The sequence below is a fragment of the Anarhichas minor genome, unplaced genomic scaffold, assembly GCF_050575085.1.
Source record: "Anarhichas minor isolate MPS153535 unplaced genomic scaffold, ASM5057508v1 ptg000010l, whole genome shotgun sequence".
In the NCBI taxonomy this organism is placed as follows: Eukaryota; Metazoa; Chordata; class Actinopteri; order Perciformes; family Anarhichadidae; genus Anarhichas; species Anarhichas minor.
In genome coordinates this window covers 15,399,358-15,424,534 of record NW_027466456.1, presented here as the reverse complement: position 1 = coordinate 15,424,534, position 25,177 = coordinate 15,399,358, and the positions used below count along the sequence as shown (strand labels likewise).

The 25,177-nt window shown below is 41.0% G+C and overlaps 1 protein-coding gene across 5 annotated transcripts in view; it reads left to right on the top strand.

Annotated features, from left to right (window-relative positions):
• Positions 1-25,177, top strand: part of ddah1 (dimethylarginine dimethylaminohydrolase 1) — a 71,084-nt gene that overhangs the window by 40,562 nt on the left and 5,345 nt on the right. For 4 of the 5 annotated variants that reach the window (XM_076088371.1, XM_076088367.1, XM_076088370.1 and 1 more), the window contains 4 exons: positions 12,912-13,011; positions 14,999-15,072; positions 19,892-20,011; positions 24,543-24,686. In XM_076088371.1, coding sequence (XP_075944486.1) covers positions 12,912-13,011; positions 14,999-15,072; positions 19,892-20,011; positions 24,543-24,686 — 438 coding nt within the window. The remainder of the gene's footprint in view (positions 1-12,911; positions 13,012-14,998; positions 15,073-19,891; positions 20,012-24,542; positions 24,687-25,177) is intronic. The other variant, XM_076088368.1, reaches the window with a different exon arrangement.

The window sequence follows — 25,177 nt, the reverse complement described above, 5'->3', positions numbered from 1 at the left end:
GGTCTGTACTGAATATACAATGCCGGATGAATTAGGTATTTAATTGTTTTTTTTTATCTTTGAGGGTTTATTATCTATAATGTATTCTAATCATTATGAAACCTGCCCAGTTATTCCTGAAAGACGACCAGACGAGCAGAGACGGTGAGAAGATTGGAGGGGGGGGGGTAGTAGTCTGTACTTTTTTTTTTTTTTGACGGGGCTCAGGCGGAGATGCTTGCTATTCCCTCAAGTGTCTGGAAAGTGTGCCGTTTCCATTACAGTCTGTCTCGTTTCGCTGTAGCAGTGGTGATGTTTTTGCATGGAGGCCCGAGGGTAAGAGTTGCTGTGGCCCTCCTAGACACACACACATGGCTTACATGTGCAGCTTGAAAGACTTGAACGCGCCTGACTGCTGGCAGTCTGGTACCACTGACAGGAAAGTTATCAATTAACAGTGAAGTGTGCATTAAAGGGATCTCCATGTGTTATGCTAAGTGAAGAAAGGCCTTGGATTTCTAAAAATGTTCACATTTTTGTTACTGTTGTTGTTAAGTACACAAAGGCCTCTAAACGCAACCAGAAAAATCTCCGCCATTGTTATTCAGCATTTTGTCGACTAATTCATCCTCAAGTGCCTGTAGCCACAATGATGACATCCGTACTATTAAGCTGCCCCACTGGAGACTGACTCATATATACATGTATAATAATCCACTTAAGGCAACTTTTCATTATTCAGGTATTTAATATCAACTGTAGTAAAACTGTCTGTACGGTAAATACGTAAAAGTAACTACTGTAATCCTCCCACTATAACATCATGATTATACACCGACACAATGGAATCACCTGTTCCTTTATTGACGCAGAGCAGAACTGTCAGATGGTTTGGTCTGAATGGTGTATCTAAAAGAATCATTAAATCATTTACGAGTTCAGTGGTCTCTGCTGTTTGTTACTGTCAGCACACTTGGGAAATAACTAATGAGCTGTTGAATTTGTTGTGTGCCACAAAACAGTAATCTGTGGTGTCTTAGAACCGTCCTCTCAACACCAGAGACAACTTGCTTCCACAACCCTTGGACTGCACTTGCGTTGTGATTAAATGCTGCCAAAGTAACTTGTGAAAGTACTGATTCTGAACAAATCTGATTTTAGAAATTACCCGACAATTATTGTCTTCAGCTAAAGTTGATTTTGCTATCTTTAGACAAGCTACTGTGAAGATTTGAAAGCCAATTATATAAGCAAGCAAAGAATAAAGATACCAGCAATCCAGAGCGATGTCAGCCAGTGTGCATACAACAACCAAAATGTTTCAGTCATCTTGTGTTTTCTCATATGCGTGTGCTTCTCTGTGAATGAGGTCTGCTCAATGTTTCTAACACATCATCATCCAAAGTTAACTCTAAGTTAGGGCTCAGTCCTTCAGTCAGAGGATCGGCGGTTCTATCCCAAGCTCCGCTAGTCCATGTCAGACTGATGTATGATGTACTGCATTGCATGATGTATTGCATGATGGTGTGAATGTTAGATGGTCCTGACGGGCAGGTTGCACCTTGCATGGTAGCCCCTGCCATCAGTGTATGAATAGGGGTGAGTGATGACATGTAATGTGGTCGGAAGACTAAAAAAGCGCTATACTGTACAAGTACAGTCCATTTTCCATTTACCATTCACTGCTAAATCCCTGCAGTATGGTTAATTCCGCGTGGTTCTCTTCTAATATACTTTAAAGGCAGATCCCTGGATTCAGCCCTGCTGGTTGACATTAGCACCTGACCTCTTGTTTCATGCTGGAAAGGAGGAAAAAAAATCTTTCTGGGAAAGCCCTTCATTAACATTTATGGGAAACCTTTTGGCCCATCTTCTTCTTTTTCCCTTTCAAGATTAAAACACACAACCCTTTTCCTCATTTTTCCATACTAGCCCCTCCCATACATCTAACTTCACATGGCTGTTTTGGGAAATCCCTCATAATGGGCAGTTAGTCTGTACTTTCTCTGGCAAACTCAGCTTTTTCCCCCTTTGGGAAGAAGTCCATTGCATTCTTTGGAAATCGTGGGTGTAACCGTGTGGTATGATGGTGTTTTCTTTCTGCAGAACGCACTGGATTTCCATGCTGTTTTTAGTATTCTGGACAGAGTGAGCAACCACTGGAATAACTCAACAATGAAAAGAATGCCGATATGAAAATATATAAACGGATCTTTTACAATCTAGACCGTCTGCGTCACTTTTTTTCTTTTTTTTCCGCAGATATTCAGAATATCAACAGCTTAAACAAAACGGTATCGGAGCACATGGTGGGAGGTATTTTTGAGGGAAGAGCCATTGTCAGTCACACTCGTCATATCAAAATGCTCAGACTCTGTCTCTCCTTATCCTCCCTCCTCATTTCTGTGGCTTTCCTGACCTCTTAGCCGGGGGTTCCTCTTCTTTTGAGCAAGCCGGCACTGTATACTAAGCGTACCCCCTGCGTGGGAGGGACGAGAGAGTGGGGAAAGCCTTCAAGAAGAACTTAAATGTGACTCACCTAAAATCTCCGCCTCCTTACCTGACCCTTCTTGTAGCTCTGAACTCCCTGCTTTACAATGCACCAAAAGCACTAAACAGGGAAAAGCCACGGAACGTAAGGCTCCGGGCAGTATAGACAAATCTTTGCGGAGTGTGTTTGGTTGGACATTCCGTTCTCTGGCACACCTTGGGCCTCACAAATGTTGAAACAGCTTAAATATGTTGGAGCTCTGGGTATTTTTACTTTCCAGGGGCCTCAACCCGTGGAACAAAAACAAACACAATGGGGATTCCTACTGGAATCGTCTCTATTGAATCATCTTTGGTACACGTGACACGTGTGCCAAGTTTTGATTCTCAAAGGGTAATGCGAGTCGGTTAACCACAGCTCTCGGAAAGCCTGACAAGTTAACGGAAATGACCTCTCGTGACAGTTGTCACACATTCAACTTTCCATTCAACTGCTCGTTCCCTTTGTCAATCCTAAACCATACGTACTTCTACAAAGCCTTCCTGGCAGATGTCTACTGAAGCACATTACCATCTTACATCAGTTCATCCTGTTTCCGAATGTCAATCAGTTCAGTCTGACTTGATTGTTTAACAAAAGCTTCTGGAAATTTCAGGCAGCCCACACTTTCTTGTCAGCACCGTAAAGGGCCATACCACCATTTACAAGTTTTAGCTTCATTAAAGTGTTGTTTCTCCCCAATTACTGTACACATTTCATTTTCTTGTGGGGGTGTTCCTCATATGAATTAAGAAGTTTTCATTTGATCTAATTTCCATATTGTAAAATTCTATGAAACTTTATTTATTTATTTTTTTTATTGATAACTGGTATTGATGTTTTCTTGAATTACATCTAGTGGTATCAACCCATTTGCTGCCGATGGTAATTATCTTATTCCCTATCTTAGGTTTCTGTTGCATCTCTAATACAACAGAGATGATGGAATATTGTGTTTTGGGCTCACAGAATTATAAAAATGTATTTGAAAAGTGCAACAGCAGCTTGTTTTTCTAGAGACGGTGTTCCTGTTTCTCAGGATAATCCACTGAACACATCAACAGTTTTAACAGAGACTCTTCTTTTCTTTGGTAGAAAGTAGTTCCAGTGAAACACTGAGCTCTGTAGATTATCGACAGAAACCAGGATGTTGTTTCTGGAAAGAGATGTTGCTTTTAATTTGTTATGTATTTTGTTTTGCTTTGAGCACCAAAAACACAAAGCCATCTCCTCCATTGTATTGCATCGGTACCAGTGGCAAAATATGTATTTTTGTAATTTGAGTAAACTCATCCTTAAACTACAAATCATGTTTACTCTACATTTTTGCTGACATTTATATATTTTTAGATTTTTGAATGTTTTCTGCCACTTTCCAGACATCCTTTGGCTTCCATTGATTTCTATAAAATAATACAATAAACAGAAAGGTGATTGCTTTGAAAAGGCCTAACAAACACATACTTGATGTTCACTATAATGGATTACACAATCCATGTAAGTTTCAATCAATTTTCTGATTAAAGATTTTCATATTCTTTAGAAATAAATAAAAACAAAACAATGGATGACCTAAATGGTTGGAAAACACTCAAATTTTCAAAACGTGGTTTGGCATAGCAGAGCATAGTTTGCAAAGTGTTTAGTTGTGATGTAAAATGGACATGATTTGTAGTAAAAGATAAACAACCCGTTTTGTCTTCTTCTGCGAACACTACAGTATTATGGCCCTCTGCTCACACACAGACTTTAGACTTAGCACATGAGATCCCAGCCTTGACTAGAGATGTGGGTGGTCCTGTGTCAGTCATCCCAGGTAGGCCAAAGGTGGTGGTGAGAAGGGTTTCCCACTCAGGTTTCCCTCAATGAAAAAAAAGAAGAAAGGCCAAACAGCATCTTTTTCTCTGTATGTTGCTCTCAATATGGCTTGCTATAATGTTGAAATATAACTTTTCACTGATTTGGCCGTTAGTGATTTATTGCTTTTGGATAATAATAACATCAGTTAAATGGCTCAAGTTAACCTCAGTTTATCAGAAGAGCTGAGGAGCTTTATAACCCCCTAAAATGTTAGAGGAGAGTGGAACGACCTTTAACCATCTCGCACTCACAGTGTGAACATTAGGCCTCCGATCTTTGGAATATTTAACGTTTTTCATGTCTAGGGCACAGGAAATCTTGGTTGTAAAAGCATTTTATTAGTGTTGCTTGTCGGTGATATGGAGCAGAGCGACCTGGAGGGCGATGCAAGCTGTTCGTCTTGAGTACAAACAACCATTGCTGATCTCCAACCAGCCGGCATTGCAGCAATGCTTGTGGAAGTTGGCAATTTATTTTTGTACCCTCCAAAAAAAAAAAGAAGCAATTCAGCATGAATTCTTGGTTGTGAGTGTAATGTGTAGTAAATCTTCCCTACTGGGGAAGCTACCGTTTTATATAGTGTTGTGATGTTTGGTAAGATATTATTATTATTTATCAGACCAATGCAGCCAGGGAAGGGTGAACTGTAATTCTCCATGAGGTAGGTGAGTTTATTGGCTTTTCCCTCTTGTTTGGGTATAGACGTCCAGTCTGTGGGGGTCAAACCCAATAAACACAGAGGAGTCGGTGCCAAGTGGAGATGTATTTACCGAAGCCCCCTCTGTTTATCCCCACGGTGGAGGCTCACATCCATTCGACAAGCAACAGCCTCCATCCTTTTGCTTTCCAACAGTTCCTAGCCTGCAGCTCTTCTGTATTTGTGGAGCCATCGCAGTGAGAGGTAGGCAGCAGACACATTCTTTACAGCCCTGCTGATTGGAGCGAGCTCTTTATTAGCTCTGGGAGAGACTCGCATTTCTGTTTATTTTTGCAGTACTCAGCTATGCTTGTGTGTCTCTATGTGAGTGTGCACTGTGATCAGCAAGGTGTTGCAGTACTAGATAATACTGAAGTCACTCCTCCTTTATGGATGAAGTTTCTCAATCATTTCTCTTTACATTGTCTTCCTCTTTCACTATTGCTGCATATTTGACAGTTACTTCTAATTCCAGATGTATTTGCTGTCCTTCACAGAAATGTGCGGGGTCGTCTTTACTGAGAAGAGGATCTTAGCGGTTAAGAGTGTTATCTTAGAGTGATTCTACAAGCCTTGTTCAACAGAGGTACTCCGTAATCTGTAATCATTTCTAAGAACCTCTGCAGTTACAAAGCTTATCAGTAACATGCTGCACATGTACAAGGATGTGTAAAAGGTTTGATTATCATCTCAGCTTTAAAATGCATTAGAAAATGGGACCTAGGTTATTGAGGCTTTAGTCATATGGAGGTAGATAGTTTTATTGTTTTTTTTATATGTATCACCCCAGGACCCAAATTGAAACCCATGTTGATTGAAATTTATGATGAAATATAATTTTAGTATTCTCTTTCAATTTCAGTTTCCATCTAAAAACAATAAAATGAGTAGCTAATTAACAGCCACGAGAGCATTAATAGAAAACTAATTATGGAAAAGTCTTTATTTCTCTTTAATGCATCTCTACACAGCCACTCATCCACACTTTTATTTGTAATTACATGAAGGGTGCTGTAGCCTTTCTCGGCTCTCTGAAATGCCATTACCTCTCACACATACCATGCTTTTAGAAGCTGAAGACACCCCATTTAACAATCGGATAAAGCCCTGCACTTTTCCTTTGTTCCTCACAATCTTTTCAAGTGATTTGTGTAATCTTGGCCCTACTGCTATCCCTCACCATTCAGACGGCTGTAAATGTGTCCAAGCAGGACTATAGTGTGGCATTTTCCTCCTCGGAGCCCTGATATCCTGGGAGCCCCAAGTGAAGGCGGTCTGACAGTGCAGTCGGTCTGGCTGAAACAGCTCTTTTACTGAGGCAACCTGCCAGACCCTTGTGGTCGATGTGGTGGGATCGACCTCCAGATCTGCTACTGTTAACTGTGCACGCCTTCACATTGACCTACTTCTCAACATTAATGTAATCCTAATGCTGGGGGGGGATTGCGGGGGGGAAAGATGTCATGGCTTGGTTAACCACAGGTATGTTCCGACATACACCAAGGATTTGTTTGGATAACACAAGGACAGGCCATGGAGGGTTTGTTTTCTCTTGGCTGCCACTAAATGAGATGTTGTCATTTCATACTTTGGTTACAGGCTGTGACAGTCCGAACCTTTGCAGTTAGTTCCCTTTAGGAATGCAACGTTTGGCCACCATGACAGCATCAGACTGGGCCCTTTATTCCATGCCTGCACATACCCGTGTGACTCATGTATGAGTACTTTGTGTATCCTTTGTGAGGACTGTTCCTGCAAGAAACTGAAAAGAAATCATTAGGTACTGATTTCCGATAAGAAAACTTCACACTTTCAGATTTTTAGTGTGTGCATGTGTGGCTGTGCAATTGAGAGTAAGATTTGAATCTAAGCTTCTGTAGATTGTCTCCCTTATGGCTGCCATTTATTCAGTCCTTCAGACACTTGCCCCTGGCAAACTTTTGACAAATCTATAATTCAGACATTTAATCGCACTTACTCCTCTTAGCTAACAAAGGGAATTCCTTAATACCTTGTGCATAAGATGTATATGAAATTTGTGCATTCATGGCAAATTCCATTTGGTCGATTGCCCTGAATTACAGCCATTATTCCTACTCTGTATTCCACTGGTCTTTGAACTTTCCTCTGCATTAGGCCTCTGCTACAGTGTCTGCTATGATCATCATCTGTGTCCTGGACGTCCAGCCAAACCCTTAGCTATGACGCACAAGACTCTCTGTTCCAATTTGTGCCCACATGTCAATAAAAGCAAGTCCTTTTTGGTCCTCGTTTTTAAACACAGCTCTTTAAATGAATGGAATCTACGTTTGTTATGTTTACGTATTTTCATAGCTTCGACGCTGCAATCATTTTTATATTAACAATAGATCAAATAACTTTGTGTAGTGTGAAAGGAGGGGCTTATAGTGATGACGAGAATTATCGCTTGACTCTGCAGTTAATCTCAGCTTTATGGATACGGCCAACAACTTTACTGTTTTGGATAACTCTCGCTCTCATCAACCCCATTTCAGACGCAGCAGGCAGTTGTTTTCAACAAAAAAGCTTTCATAAACCTCACCTGCTCAACGCCAAACAGCAGACAAAGTTAGCAACTGCCTTGTGAACATAGGATCCCCCAGGAGATTGTGGAGATCAAAACAGAGCTAAAAGGAGAGTGATTTGTTGAACTTTTCTTTGCCAGGTTGCCAGAAACACAACTCCAGATGCTAATGTTGTACAATGTAGATAGGCCGGTGGTTCCCAACATTTTTAGACCATGGCACCCCTTCGGAGGGCATGCTTTGTCCTGCCACCCAACCCCCAATATAACTCACTGCTTAACGTCCTCTTTGTTGTCTTAACCAACCAAGCTGCCTGGCATTATATGCCATTGATTTCATGTGATTTGTTAATTCACAAACTGCAGCTGATAAGTGTCATTTAAAGAGGTTGACCTCCTTGCGTGTGAGGCTTGGAGGAATGCTGTGTCCCCATTATGTTGGAGAGCGTGGGACTCTGTTGCCTGGTGTAGGGAGGCTAGGATGACCTTCAGGAATGCTTTTGTTGTGTACTCTATTGCCTCTCCAAATGCACCATGCTCCATCAGACTGATGGTCCTTTTTAGCAGAATGCGATATCAACGGGTACCAGGGGCGAGAGAATGGAGAAGGGGTCCATAAAAAGCCCCAAATGAAAGGCTGTTCTCTCTGCTCCGTCTCCCCTGTCCTGTGCTGGAACGGCAGGAATGTGTCAGGCAGACCTACTGGATCTCGGAGCCTTCAGCCCTTAATGAATTTTAAAAGGCCTTTTTCATTCAAAGTAGGCTGCTAGCTAACAGCATGTCGCCTGGCCAAACACTCAGGGGAAATGGAGGAGAATGGAGAGAAGAGGAGAGGAGCATAGACGGTTGGGGGGGAAAGGAGGAGGAGGTGCTGGCAAAGTGAGTTGGCACCTGGGCAGGGTGGGGTATTGGATGTCCCTCATGGTGAGAGATAATAGGCCACTCTGCATTAGAAGCCACTGTAGGAGCATTCTTGACCCTGCCACAAGGGTCTAAAGAGAATAGAGGGAATGTGAGAAACAACAAAAGAATGAAAGTCGGTGAAGGAGGAGTGGAGAAAAGGGCCAGAGAGGGAGAAGACAAAAAAGAAACTTGAAATGTCCGACCCGATGAAGCAGTTGTTTGTCATTTTAGGAAAAATGCTTATTGCTTTCTTGCCTAGAGTTAGGTGAAAATATTGATGCCATTCTTAGTTCTGTATGGTAAACATGATTCTACAGACAGTCAGTCAATGGTTAGCTTAGCTTTTTTCAAAGACCGGGAAAGGGGAAACCACGAGCGGTATATACTGTACAGACAGGAAATTGCTATCAATCAGCTTAAAGGAACAGTGTGTTAGGGGGATCTATTGGTAGAAATGGAATATGCCATTATTAATATGTTTTCTTTAATGTATAATCACCTGAAAATAAGAATCGTGTTTTCGTTACCTTAGATTGAGACATTTATTTACCTCATACGAAGTGGATCTCACGGAACCGGCCGCCAAGTTTCTATTGTAGCCCAGAACGGACAAACCAAACACTGGCTATAGATGGGGCCCTGCACGTTTTTGCCCCCAAATCCTGCACACTGCACCTTAAACAGTATATTGACCTTTTGTCTCAACGATAATGAGCACAATAACTTCAACAAACCAGAAAGTCAGGTATGTCTGTCAATACTCAAAGACATACCTGACTTAGTGATTGATAGACCTGAAACTGGTAACTGTACCCAGATGACAGATTTACTCGTCTGTAAATGCAATATGAATCACATGAGGAAACATTAAATTAATTCTTAATCTTCTGCAATTAGCAGTGTGTCTGCGGGAAGCTGTTTAGGACTTGCAGCGGCATGCTAATTGTTTTGTCTTACAGCACTTAATACTCTGCCACAACCTATAGCAAAACTCATGAACACGCATTCATTTCATTAGACTGATGAAGATGGCTAAATAAGAAGAAATGAGACTGAAATGTCATTTGCAGCTTAATTGTAGAAAGTTTTTCGAGAATAGTGTGATCCATCTATTCAGCTATTGTCTGATTGACAAATGTGTGTCAATGACTTGAAATTAATGAACAATGGAAAACTGATTAAAACATGTTTTGTCCCCACAAATAACATTTTGATATATCAATGATTGTAGTGGGTCATGTCAGAACAAAATCCTAACTTTACCTTGAAGTGGATGTGTGATTGCAGGAAAAATGTGCACTGCTGCCAACTATGCACAACAAGTATATCGGTTAGCTGCTTCAACAAATCTGTGGTTCTGCTACAACATGCTGATGGCAGCATCAAAATGTGCTGTAAACTACATGAAGAATGCAGCTTAGGTGTGTGATGGAGTCAGGGGGGGTTTCTTGGCTTACGCCAGGCCTGATGTTGCCAGCTGAGCCAATAGGATACCTGTAGCTGAGCAGGTGCATCCCTTTATGGCAGCTGTAGTCTTTGAATACTTTCAGTACAAACAAGATCTGCTCCAATAAGTCTCAAGCCAACGAGACAATTTGGGATGAAATGCAGCGATATGTAGTGTTTCTGTCCAAATCCAAATCCCCATTCGGTTGCTTGGGACTTTGAATGCATGCTTTAGAAAGCAGAATGGACCCATTCCCTTTTGATAAAATATATTTGCTGATTTCTCTTGGTGCTACTACTCAGAACATAAATCCTGTGGCCAAAAAGTGCCTTTAATCCAGTACAACCTATCCAATTTTTGATTTTGGCACAGGCCCAAAGATAGCCGGGGGTGCTGCAATGTGGAGCTGGTTCTCAGCAACTGCCTCCAGTCTGTACCTGCAAAACCTCTGGAAGGCATAGTAAATGGGTCAGATTCAGCTCACACTCTGTTGGAATAGACTGGATGATTCTGTCATTGGCTCTAAAGCAACAGATTGATAATACTCGAGGTCTGCTCTGTGAACATTTAAGTTGGGTGATTATTCTAAGCGTTCTAGTGTCTTTTTGTAGTCCGTATTCATGATATTTTTCAAATGTAGTTTCTAGTTCTTTTTCCACTCAAGTATTTGTGCTTTGACAACATTACATTTTCTGTGTGTATTAAATCTCTTAACCAAAATCACAAGTTACATTTTTTTGGGGGGGGTCTATGTGGAAAGGCAGCCTAATTGATGTTCTTTACCACACAAGCACACAGCAGACAGAGCATATCACACTGTTGTCTATGTATAGGCACCATTACATGTCACATAGTGAGGAGGGGGCCTAAACACCAATTGGGTCACATCACCTCCAGTGATGTCAGAGGAAATGCCAGAGAGCTGAGGTAAGGAGCTGCTTCATACAGTCCTGCAGATTCCTGGGCAGACGACCACTGTGATAGTAGAGGCTCCAGTAAGCTACAGACGGAAGAAGAAAGGAAAAAGCTGTGGCTGATGACTGTTGTGGAGACGCAGCACAGCGTGTATAATGATCGGTCTTGTTGGGAAAGGTGTTTTCTCTTAAATGTGTTTTGGTTATATACTCAATATGATCTGGACAGGGTGTTAAACATAAGTTCCCTGCTCTCCAGTTTGGCTGTGCAAATCCGGCCTCGCTGATTTCACAGACCCGCAGACGAGGTCATCATTCCATTAAGTGTTTGAACTGACTGAGTTTGTGTCACAAATGATGAATCGGTGATTGAGCAGGAATACCCTGGCTGGGACCAACTGAGACTACACAGTAATGGGATGATGAACAAACATCAAAAGCACAAATTCTCTCTGAATCATCTGAGTTGTTTACTTCCTCAGAATCTGACTCAACCTTTTATTTGCCACCCAACAGACCTAGAAACCAAACTAAATGAATAGCAGAGAGTTCCTTGGCGGTGCCTTTGCTTGCACAAACAAAAAATGAGGGGGATTAACTGGTACCTATGCGTAATATGCTGCTGTTACTGTCAAAGCTGTCACACATTTGTGAACCCATTGGAAGGACGCTGTGTTCTTCCTGATTAATTGAAGTAGAAAGATGAGTAGGATCTCTGCGGTAAGGATGAAACATAGGGGAAAGTTTGATTATTCTTTGGGAATTCACTTTGTCTTCTGGAAAGGGAGTGTCATTGTTGTTGTGGGCCATTGAGTCATAAGGTCATTTACAGAACCAGTCATGCAAACAAACAGCTTTAAACACTAATAAATGTTGTTATTGAATATACACTCAGTAGCCGGATTATTAATGTATGTACACCTAGCTAAAACTAATGCAGTCTAATACAACAGCCCTGCCTCATTTCTGAGGATGCAGTTTGTGGTGCTGTTGAACTATATTGCGTTATAACGTTATTTGGCCTACTCTCATTGATATACATGGGGTGGACCAAATAGAAACACCTTTAGCTCGGAGTACCTACTGAACTGGCAACTGAGCGTATCATGCCATTACATATTCATTTGTGCAAAAGCAAAGGACAGTTGTGCGCATACAGGCCTTTATCAAGGAAGTGCATGGTAGTCTACCTGGATGACCTCATGGTTCGGCTGTCCACAAATGAGGAGAAGCAGAAGCATTGTGTTCGGCAAAAAGAACTGTGAGCAGGCTGAGGTCATAGTGAGATAGGGCTTGTGGAAACACTGATGCACTCGCTAACATGGCTGGCCTTGGAAATTAGTCCCGCAGGAACCCCAAAAAACAGGATGGTAAAATCACACTGGGCGGTCAGACAGGAGAACAGACCAGCCAAAGTTCAGCCAAAAGAAAAGACTTGCTCGTCGCTCACGTTTTAAGTTCAGCAGAGATGACATGCAGGTGAAATGTGGTTGGCCCCTCATTTTCCGTCCAGGGAATGCATTTCATTATGTATGTTAATGTTATCCGGGATGCAGCCATGCTTTCACTTCCACAATATAAATATGTGAAAGACGGATGACCCAGAACATGTGGACAGGGAGATGCTTTTTTTTCGAGTTGATGTTGGTCCTTCAGCATACCTATTTTCCACAGCCACCGCCATGTAAAAGTTTGAAAGTACTTTCTCCAAAATGACATCATTTCATGGTTCGTTAAAATTATGTCATAGCAACCTGTTGGAGAGAGGTTTTGCTTCATTGTGCTCAATCATATGGATACTGCTCAACACTGTGCCTTAAAGAAATCCAGTAAATATCCTCAAACTGATTTTCATCATCTTGTTTAGAGATGTCTACTTAGAACTAGACCGTATCATTATATTCCCAAAGATAGGAAATGCTGATGGTTTGTACCATTTGGTGGTGTAATGTACATCATCACAGTTCAGTCTTTTGTTTAATTTCCGCAGATGTTTTAAATGGATATCTTGTTTTTGTCCTTTGTGGTCGTTCCAGACGGAGGCAATGAACAAAGCTCTGAAGGATTTGAATCTGAACATTGTGGAGATGACTGACGAGAACGCCACACTGGATGGAGGAGATGTGCTTTTTACAGGTACAACTGTCTCCTCAATCATTGTATTTTGTTGAACACCTAAAACTTCTGCGCCATCAAACAGCCTTCCACATATGGAAGATTTTACAAAGAAAATGTAGCTGTCACCCTCACAAAAGGTGGAACATTGTTTCTCTTGGGTTTGTATAAATTCATACAAGGTATATCATACAGTTGCATAAAATAGTAGTAAAGCGCTATAATAACGTCCAAGCGTACTTTACTTTAGCAGTGTTTCGACAGTTGTAAGTTTATACGGAACAGAAATTAAATATATACGTGAATATATAGATGAAACTATGAAGAAGAAGACCTATGGATTATACATCTAGCTTGAGAGGTGGCACCATGTCGACTGTGTCAGTTTGTACTGGGTGCAAATGTGGATACATGCAAGTCTGACATTTATTGCCGTAGGGTCACTGTGATATCATTATGAAATACATCCTTGGGTTTTATCCCCTACACTGCACCTTAACTGCAAGTCAAATCCTAAAATACAATTTGGCTTAAAACAAAGTGGGGGTTGTGGAAGGAGAGATGTGTGTCATGGTGTTAAAGTCTCCTACAGCTGCTATTAAAGGTTATCTTAATAGACCTGTTATTTTATTTTTCAAGCCTTTACTTTATAAAGCACTTTAAAAAATAATTCGACACAGACCAAAGTGAAGGGTACAACGTGTTTTTCCACCCTGCTTCAATGATTGAGGTCAGTAATGACGTGGGCTCTATTTTAGATATTTCCCTGCACGGCCATTAACAAATGCAGAAATTCTCACACCATTCCAGGAAATATTTTAATGCAGCGACAAAACGTACATACATGTTTTTGATTGGCTTGCAGCAATCTGTTAAAATTGTATAACAGATGCTTTGTGTTGTGGTTGCCTTTGCCTCATCCGTTATTCGTGCATCTCAAGACACCTAATGTGTTATTTCTAACATGATACAATTTACAAATTACCCTCTGGAGTCAAAACATGGTAACGGACAAACATTCCTCTGACCTGGTTCCTCAGAACACTAAGCAGCATTTCCCCTGACTTTCCCCTGAATACTGCATGGTCAAATATAATCAACAAGACTCCAGGCTCTCACCACGGGCCTCTTCTTTCTATGGCATTAGATGATAAAATTTGGTAAGGGCAGAAAATCGTGGGCACGGTCGTATGTTGAGTAAAAATGTGGGTCAGAGTCTTCTACACTGCGCAGGCCACAAGGAAAAAGTATAGTACACCTAATTGGGTTTCTAGACGCTGGCTCCGTGCACTCGTTCCTTCCAGCTGAAATCGGTTTCACATGGCAGGGCTAGAAACATTTCCTGTTGGCAGGGCCCCGGGCTAACGGCTCATTTTGTAAAGTTTCAGCAGCTATGTTAGGAGCCCATCCCTGAGCTCAGTGTGCTGCTGCAGCCTCGCCAGGCTTTCAGGCCTCTGTCTGCTTATACCCCACCGTACTGACCACAGTTGGCCTTTCTCACAAGCATGCATAAAGTACACACTGTGGTGACTGCAGTGTTCCCCTAACGTTGCTCAACAGGCTCGCTGTATTGCTGCTGTTCAAGATTTTTTGACTTTATCACTGTAGATTTAACAGATTTCAGAAGTTTCTGGATGTTGTCTATATGTTTATACTCCAGATATTATACTAATCATTGCTTTATAATGCTTTCTTAGTTCCTTATACTAGGAAGTATTTTTTTTTAAATGCTTTTGTATGGTCACATTACCTTGTGTATCTATTTAGATTGATTTTGTAGATAGTAATTTATCAATGTACTTATTTATAATTAATTCCACATAGTTTTGTAAGCGTAAAGCCTTTATTTGTTTTGAGTTCTATTGTGTATCTGTTGATCTGTGGCGAGCTGCTCAATTCAATTGTCCGAACAGGCATAGAGACAATTGTATTGAATTGAATTAAGTAAGTTAAATTGAATTGATATTTTGCCTAAACAACTTCAGTGGCATCTACATCTTTTTTTCAGGTCGAGAGTTCTTTGTGGGCCTTTCCAAACGGACCAATCAGAGAGGAGCAGAGCTTCTAGCAGATGCCTTTAAGGTGAGTTTAAATGTTGCAATGGTGTAAAAAGTGGCAGTATCACAATTAATAGTAAAAGCAAAGATTCTTCTCTCGAAATGAATGAAGTGAAAGTGTATGAAACAAGCGTATATAAATATGAACATACCTTAAGTTAAGTTACTGAAATTAAATTAACTCAAATTGCATTAATTTATATTTATAGCCACAGGAGGGCAGCACAACAAACTGTAATTATAACACTGATGTATATTTAACTTTAACTTTTTAACTTGTATCTCCTTTGTTGTCAATTTTATAATTGGTGGCAAACAAATCAAGTCTTTTTAAGGAATGAGTCGCCCTTTAAAATTGGTGAAATGTGACGTCATTATTTATGTATGTGCTGTCAGTTGAACTAATTTCAGGGAGAAGCACTGATAAAGGATGAGTGAGGCGATATTCTATATTTTACTTATTGTAAACAAATATCATGAAAGTACCAAAACCATCAATAAATTCCTCCACTAACTACTGAGGTATTCCCTGTGTACCCAGAGCCTGATGAGGCGTATTACTCCGTGCTAAAGATTTTCATTGTTATTCAAAAACTTAAACATAAAGACACATCAGTGACACCCAGCGTTGCACTTAGTGTTACACAGAGTTCTCTCTATTGATGACAATGATACCACACTAGAACTATTCTGTCCGGCAACCATAAATACCGTCCAGCGTACCAATTTGGCTACTATTTCCCCCTGTTTAGGTAACATTAGCAAAAAAAAACATTAGCAAAAAACTACAGTACCCAGCCTTTTATGGATTTATGTCGTCTGTAGGAACAAATAAGCTTGAAGCTGAGTGCCAAAGTCAAGAAAGAGAAGTCCGAAAGTATTGAAACACGCTTTGTTGGTTTTGGTCTTCTCATGAGATTGCTGGCCTTATTCTTAAAGTAAAAGGCAACCGTAAGTGTATAAGCCTGGTCTATGTCTCCCTTGTTGCTGTCAAGATTTTGTATCTCACCAATTTTTATTCCCCCCCCCCCCCCCGACTACTTTCTGACTAAGGCCTGACCTTGATAGACCATAGTTAAGCTCAAAAATCACCAAAGGAAATATTCTGCTAAATATCCCAAACCTTGCTGCAACAACAGATTCAGGCAATGAAAGCATTTAAGCATGCAGTCTAGAAACAGGGTCATGGTGTGGGTCACAAACACTGACTGATTCTATCTATCTTGTCTACTGTTATTGTAATGTGAAGGAGTTTCATACTGCAGATTTACACGCATCGCTTTTGGATTTGCTCTGAGAGACTGTAACAAAAGAGGAAAGCCGGCTTACTCACAAGTTCGGGGGTGGGTCAAGGCGTTAAGAGTTCAACACATTAGGGTAACCTGAATGGCCTTATTGCTGTGCTTCTTTCTTCCAGTCTGTATCTGATTTGAATTCCTCATTATGGGTTCCTCTGTGTTTTCTGTTATCTTTGATAAAACAGGACTTAATGATGCGTCACTGGTAAATGACACTAGGAAAAATCACTTGAGCGTCCATTATTGTTTTTTCCGTTTTTTATCAGATTGATTCCTCCTATCATGTTTTTTTTTCCTATCATTATCAAATTAAGGGTCACTTTGTTGCCAGGTTTGTTTATCACTCAACAACTGCGTACAGATGTCGAAGCTCTTTTCTTTATGGTCCTTGAAGAGGTTAAAGCAGATGGTGCTTTTGATTGAATGAGTTTGTTCGGGAAGAATAATAGAGGCCAAACCACTTATTTTCATCTGCATTTAGAGGTGGTGACTCCAAATTTACCAATAAAACAAAAATATGAACACTGTTAAGCACGTCAACAGTGAAGCTCAGTCTGTTGTGCTTCTGGGTTGGTCAATGGGTCTTTTCAGATCACAACATAGCAGCAAACCAGCCCGTTAGTTCGGATGAAAAGCAACTCAGTCTCTCTCTTTACTCTCTTTATAAGAAAAGTATGACTCGTACTTCTAATTTTGAACTGCAACTTCCTGTTCATGAATAAGGAGTGAAGGAAGTTCAGATTCATAATTCCCACGTGTCCTTTTGTATCTTCTGAACAAGTGCCAAGGAAAGATTTCAGGAAAACGTTGGATGGAGTAATTTAAGTTTTTGGCACGATGACCTGCCAAATACTATTCTGTTCATTCACAATAACTCTTTCAGTGAATCATCGCGCTTTAATTTGAGCTAATGATGCAGTACAAATATTGACTTGAAAAGCTTTAACATATATTTGAATGGAAAATGTCACAAAAGAGTGTAACTATGGACAATGTACACAATACTTCCAGTACCTCATAGGGTTTTATGAAGCTACGAGCTATAAAAAACAATTCAAAACACATTATGTCATTAAGAAAACACAGGGATGTCAGTTCCTAGGCACAAACCTGAATTTATAAGCTCATATAAATGTATTCACAGACATTCAGGAAGGAAGTTTGAAGTCTCACATAGTTCAAATTAATGCTTAGTATCACTTCAAGGTTTACACATCTCTGTAGGACTCAACTGGCTTTTTGTTACAAACGGTGAGTCTATGTATCAAATGCTCAATCAATCATGTTGAAAGTGGGAAATTCTTGCAGTCCCGTAAATCCAAAATCCAAACCAAGTCTGTGGTAAAACAATGTTGTTTCAGGAGGCTATGCTATAATTCTTCAAATATGGACCCCAGGCTTTAATTCTTGCTAACGAAAAGGCTTTCAACTAACACTTTAATGAAAGGGTCGGTCCTAAATCAGCTGCTGAAGGCTAAAGATAAATAGCTCACTATAGTTCCCTATGAAGTATTTAAAAAATGATCCTAAATATAGACCAGATGTCAATCAATATGGATGCAATTGCTGCCTGAATGCTTCTTTCATCCTCATTCTGAAGAGTTTAGAGATTTAAAAGCAAACATATTTACTGAATGGGCCTCTTATTCTGAACCTACATGAACACTACATCTTCTGCCATAGCTTTGGTCATTTCACGTGAGAGATTTCTATATTTGTCTTCTTGTCCTCGCTTTTCTCATGGTTTTATAGTGGGCAGTGCAACAAAATGTGAGGACGGTTGTAGTGTTGTTTGCTTATGTTGCCATGCCTTCTGTTTATTAAAGGGTAACTTCACTGGTTTGTGAACCAGGACCCTATTTTTCCCATATTTTTTGTGTCTTAGTGACAAATGGGGACAACAGTTTTATTACCGGTCCGATATTGAGGGATAACGCTGTAAGTCAGCATCAATGTAACGTTATGTCCACTAAAAGTGCTTGTTTTTGCCACTGACAGGATCATGTTGTTGTTGTAAGTGTCTGACAACAATGTGGAAAGGATCCTACTGAGTAATAAAGTTTTTCTTACCTTTAGTTTGTCCCGCTGAAGGTTAAGTCTTGTTGTAAAATCTGTATATCCTTATACTCTGGCTCAATTAAATGCGGAGGGCCATCGGACCTCATCCACATTGTCGAAACCATCTAAATATTCAGGCTTCACACTGAAAATCTTATCGATAACACTAAGCTATGCTTTCTGTACTCCAACACAACAAACTCTGCTCAGCCAGCTTGCAGTGTTTCCACCGTTGTCGCATCACCTCGCACCATTTCAGAACTTGACTTCTCCTTGAGCGAGACTCTAATAATTACAATCAACGCCTCTCTTGGCAAAAACAAGCACTTTTAGTGGACGTTAATGACGGTGCCAGCTTGCATCGGCTGCCGTCTACAGCGCTCTCAATCAAAACTAAATACATTTCAGAAATTGTTGTTCCTATTTGTCATTCAGACACACAAACATGGGAAAACAGGGTCCAGATTGAAAAATACCGAAGTAACCCTTTAAATGTGATTAAACCGCACCCACACATCCTTAATAGATAACAAATGAATCATATTATATATTTTTCTAATCCTTAACTTTGATTGTTGCTTTGGTCATGAATATTAAATATTAAAGAGAATGTTTTAGGGCCTTTAAAGATTTTAAAGAAGCCTAAATGCCATGTTCAGGTGTTAATACCACTTTTATCAATAGCTTTTGTTTTGTTTTGTTTTGTATAACTCGACATTTGGTATGCAACATCCTGCAGCAACATAAAGCCCTTTCCAATCAAGTTTCTTCAAGTTGCTCTGTAATAACACTATGAGCCCTGGGCTCAGCAACATCATCTCCCCGACACTCCTGCTGTTTCCGCCCTGAGCTGCCCGCTATTTCATCTTAAAAGCCACTTTAGACACAATTTAATGATACTGCACAAACCACTACAGTGCTTTTCTATAAAAAAAATATATATATTACATTTCACATCATTTCACGTACACCGACTGGAGCTGCAGTGCTTCGTTGTGGATTGTGAAGCATTGTCACAAAGGAAGGCTTGCACTGTGTCATCACACCTGTCTAATCCATTCCTGCCTTCATGAAGATTATCTTATATGGATGAAACTACATATGTATTTGTTTTCTAATAATTTGCTCAGCCACGTATGAAGAAACGAGGAAGCTTTACATTGTACAGATGTTTGTCATTGCAAATATTTGTGGGACAATATAACCACAGCTATGTTTTGAGTTTTGACATTGTTGCTGTACATAAGGTGTGTGTCTTTTTGTTAACACCGTAGGTAACTATACCTACAAAGAATAACAATAGTGAGGAAGCATTATGTCAGCAGATGTAGAGGCAGGCTCTTAATGTTTGACACCACAATCCCAAAGTGATTCCTGCAGTTTGACCGTAGAGAGAGCTGCCATTAATTAAAATCATTTTTATCACCTGGGACTTACTTATATTCATATTTTGTTTTTCGCTTCACCTAATTGGATTGTGTTTTGCAGGACTACGCTGTGTCGACCGTGCCTGTGCTGGAAGGGCTGCACCTGAAAAGCTTCTGCAGTATGGGAGGACCAGGCCTTATTCTCATCGGCGCCAGTGAACCAGCACAGAAAACCCTCAAAGTATGGAGTTTGTGTATCTATGTGTTGTATGTGCAGTAAAAGCATCATCCCATTGCTATGCCTCCCCCAGCTGTGGTCATAGAAACCACTGAATCAATGTAGTGGCATTGTTTTTATAATTATGACGCAGCTGATTTATTTTTTTTTGGTCGACTCTTGGCTCCATACTGTTGGTATTAACAGCCCTGTCTTTTTTTTCTCCTGCTCTGCAAAGTATTCAGCAAGAATAACACTACAAGACAGGACATTACACGTGTTGATTCAGAGCAGACTCCCTTACTTACAACTCGATTGCTGCTTCCCACTGCAGGCACACTGAGACCACCTGTCACCTTAATCCTTCGTCATTAATTCATATTCTCAGCAAAGCTAAGGGGATTGCCCCTGGCGCTCACACTCCAGCTTCAATTACAGAGGTATTCCATTTAACGGTTTGAGCTCATTACCGCATAAAAGGCTTCTGAATCGATCTAGCGCCATCGTAACAATAGTCCTAAAAGAAATAAAACCCAGGGGATGCTGAAGGACTCGACATGAACAAGAGGCAGTTTACACCCCGACAGAGACGGATTTGTCGTTTCCTCAAAGAGAGTGATAAATCTCAGCCCATCCCTCTGATGGAATTATCCCTAAAATTCCCAAACATCAACACCTGAGACTCTATGTGAACCTTTCTCTCAGCACACAAGACTAAAATACAGTGCGATAATTGACGTTGTGTTTACACAGCATAGACACGCATGCTTTTATGTTTATCTACATATGTATGAAGACGTGCACACACACCCTTGGCCTTGACAGATCCTTTCTGGCAGGGCTCTTCATTTGCCTCCTAGTGTGATATCTCCCCCTACTGGCCCGACCCGACACAAGGTTACTTTAAGTCAAGTAAAAGCCACTTAGTAGTATCTCATGGGGCGATTCAAACCAGACCATCCGACAGCACATCCTAATGAAGCAAAGTACTTGAGACCAGCACGAGGTCAGACTTGTTGGTTTTGCATAGCTGAAGTGTACACAGGAAGTTAAGAATCTATACTTAAACGCATGCGCTAATTGATTTTATATTCCAGCACTGACTCGTTAACATTCCTGCCTGTTTGATCACCCCAGTGATTAGCTACTGGAGCGAGGAGGAGTGAGACGTAATGACAGACCGCTCGTTTTCTAATCACGGCTTACGTCACCTTCTCCTGCGCTAATTATAAACTATTTTAAAGGACTTTTAACGACCCTGGATTTGTAATTAGGCAATGTTCTCTCTGTGGGGGGAGTGAGAAATGCTGTTTAAATGAATTAAAAGTGCTTGTTTTGGATGTGGATGCAGCTGTTATGGCAATAAGGCTCCTTGTTTGCGTACCCCTGGACAAAGACACCTTGTACAAATTAAGGGTGGAGCCCGACTAATTCTGTTTGTCTTTAGGGAGCTAGAATTGTGCTGCTATTAGATATTCAGACAAGAGACGAGACCCTGACCTGTTGGCAGTGTGGGTTTAGAGTAGAAGAACATCTGGTTAATAAGGCTGTTCGTTTACACTCTGTTTTGCTGTCTGTCTATATCTGGGGTGTGTGCTAAGAATGTGTGTAGTCCCCTCTCTGTGTTTAGCTCTCCCATGGGTCAGAATACACGTCGACCGGATGGATTTCGTCATCCATCTGCCGCTGTCGCTGCCAAGCTTCACTTATGAAGTCATCATCCTGAAATATCTGCAGCAACCACTTCCTGTTCTCTCACACACTATTCCCTCCCTATATTTGAGTCCCAGGGCAGACTGTAGATCACCAGTCACTCAGCCCTGTTTGATTCATGAGGTCATTGCTCACTACTGGTCAGAGTTTGATTTTCACCTCGAGGATGTTTGCACACTTGTTTTTATAGATAATGAGGCGACAACACGGTGAAGTTTATATTCAGGATGAGTTGTGTTTGATGACCAAATCCTGATTACAAACATTTACACAAGTAAGTTAAATATGAACATTTTTATACACTTTTGATATTTGATTCAAATTGATGGGTCACTGTATGTTTAATATCCTTCAGCAGTAGAGAGCAGCTGAGCAGAGAGCAACAGAGTTTACAAAGTGCTTTGTCTCTACATTGTGAGGTGTGGATGTGAGCGTGAATGGTTGTCTGTGTATATACAGTGTGTGTGTGTGTGTATATGTATGTGTGTGTGTGTATATATATATATATATTTTAAGCCTGCGATAGTCTGGCAACCTGTCCAGGGTGTACCCTGCCCTCGCCCAATGTCGGCATCAGCTGGGATTGACTCCATCTCCCCGTGACCCTGAACAGGATAAGCAATTAAAGATGATGGATGGATGGATGACATTGCCATGCCGGGAGTCACACTGTTAGGTGGCTTGGAAAATTGATGATCTCTGCAGCATGTATCATATCAGAAAGGGCCCATATTTGGCATCTGAACACTGTTTCCTTGCTAATGATGTTATCGAGTCTCTCAGTCAGCTACAGCAACTAATATCATACATACTGTAGGTTACAGTATACGGTCTCTGGTTTGTTGCCCTGTTCATTCATTGTTGCTTTGTATCTGGTCGTGGTCAAGGATGGCTCTCAATTTTCTATTGCTCCTAAACGTTGCTGAAGACACACGAATCTGAGGGATACTTAACTACAAGTTAGCGAGAGCTTCTGTTGGTCTAATCTAAGAACTGCTTAAAAAGCATAAAGTAACCAAGATAACCTGGCTGCCCTCGATTTATTTTTCGTGAACCCTGACATTTGAATAAATTAAATTACCCTCAGTATAAAGAAAAATGATCTTTTCTTATATTGACTGGTTGCACTTACGGACATTGAACAGAGAACCAACTGTTCCATCAGTCAAGTGAATTTTTCTGAGGATTTAATTGCATTTCATGGATCAGAACTTTACACGAAGCACAGTGAAATTTTGCTGTAGGACATTTTCCTCACACTCTAGAGTTTTTACCGAGTGAAGCAGGAACTGTGATCTTTGGTGGAGTCCACGTTTATTCTCCCCTTTACCACTACTAATCCCCCTGTATGTGGGAGACAGTGTTGGCGGTCACGCACATGGACAGTGTTTTCATTTAGGGCTGCTGCAATCACCTAACACACCCACAAGTGACATGGGAATGTGTCTGGTCCAGTTACACACATACAGACGTACATTATGTGAACACACTGGATGAACTCCGCCCTGCAGCCTTGCACTCAGAAATGGCAATCTTAGCTCCCGTATAAATAGATGTATTCTGTCAGTCATTTGCAGGGACCGTTAATTTACTGTTTATACATCATATCATCGAGTTATGGCGAGTTAGCTATGCTACACTGGTGTAATGCATGATTTCCCGCTTTTTTGTTTTTAACATTGTTGGAGCAAAATTTTCATTATGGTGTTGGCTTTGCATGTTACTTTCCAGAGATCACTTATTTAACAATGAGTCAAGTCCTGTGACAAGTTTTTCCTTGGGATTTCTATTTAATGATGGGATTTACTGCTACGAACCGCACACAATTGTTATATTTATTTCAACCAAGCACTGATGCTGCTGCCAGAAACATAAAATGTGTTCCTTCCTGTGTGCTCAATAGATTTTTTTTCAGGAAAGCTCTAATAGAGTACCCTGCTACAACAGATCCAGTGGGTCAGTCTTAAGCCACAAAGCCCACTGGGCTCACAAATCTCACATTTTCCTCCCACATTTAAGGTTGTGCCATCACATTTGCTCACAGCCACTCCCCCAAACCTATATGTGCGTCATGCAAGACGTCATACGTTTTATATTTTGGATTCTGTGTTGTCCCATAGGTGGCGTTTGTTGAATTTTACGAGTAAAATCTACAGATTTTCTTTTTGATAATTTTAAGTTTTGTAAGTGACCATTTTTGACTGGTAGTCATGAGCAAACGGTCAACCTATCCTGCCCTTGATTAAAGATGAAAGATGATGACAGAAAAATGGGCAATAGAAAAGCACATGGGAGGTCTATATCTGGTGCAGAAATCTCACTTCTCAAAATACCTTTGCTGAATGTTGAGGCTCTGGATTTCTTTTTTTGCACTCGCTTTCCACCTCCCCCTCCCACCTCCCCCTCCCCTTCTCGTCTCTGAGGTATCCGTCGCAGATGTTCTGCTCATAAACATTAAGAGGCACCTGTCTCTCCTCTGGTCATAACATCCTCAATCCTGACTTCCACTTGGCAACATGGGCGTCTTCTATGCCTCGCTCCCCCCACTGCCTGTCCCACTTTCAACTCTTTCAGATTACATAAATAACATGACATCTGCCGAGAAAGAATGTCTGTCTGCTCCTGTGTTCTCCATTAAGGCCCCCCAGGCCCCGAGAGTGGTTTGGCCAGCAGAAAGATTTGGTGCTGCCTTTGGTATTGCGGCCTTGCTTCAGACTCAAAGTGCCTGATAGTCTGAATAACTGTTTTCTGTCTGTCTGTCTGAAAGTCTCCCTGTAGGACTCCCCCGAGGCTGTCGTTAGTTTACCTAAATGTTTATTTCCTGTCTCTTATCTGTGAGTAGATCATGCAGCAAATGAGTGACCATCGCTATGACAAACTGACGCTGCCTGATGACTACGCTGCCAACTGCATCTACATGAACCTACCTAATAAGGGACATGTGCTTCTGCACCCCACAGCAGAACAGTTTCCAGAAAGTGCAACGGTAACGCTCGGCTCATTTCACATCCACACACAATAACATTCATTTACAATCCTGAGGTTTGGGAGGAAGAAACACTGTCAGGACAACCAGACTGGTTTAGTGGCTTCAATTTAAAGAGCACTTGCTTTTGTTGCTCTCCATCCCGTCCAGACCTCTGAGATAAACAAGTGGCTGGAGAGGGAAACCCTACAGTATGTGGTTGTTTCACACAGACTGCCGCAGGTCAACCACAGCTAGCACTGTGTTTTTATAATAAAAGAACCTGCAGTTTAATGTGAAGTGACCTTTAGTTGACAGGGCTCGGTCCACAGATTATGGATGTGAATGGTCCTATAGAGAGTCAGCGTTTGGTTTGTTCGCCTTGGGCTGCTGTTGAAACATGGCGGTGCCCCGAAGAGGACCTACTCCTTATGTAGTTATAAATGGCTCATTCCAAGGTAACAACAACATAAAGATTCTTATTTTCAGGGGATTATACACTAAAGAAAATG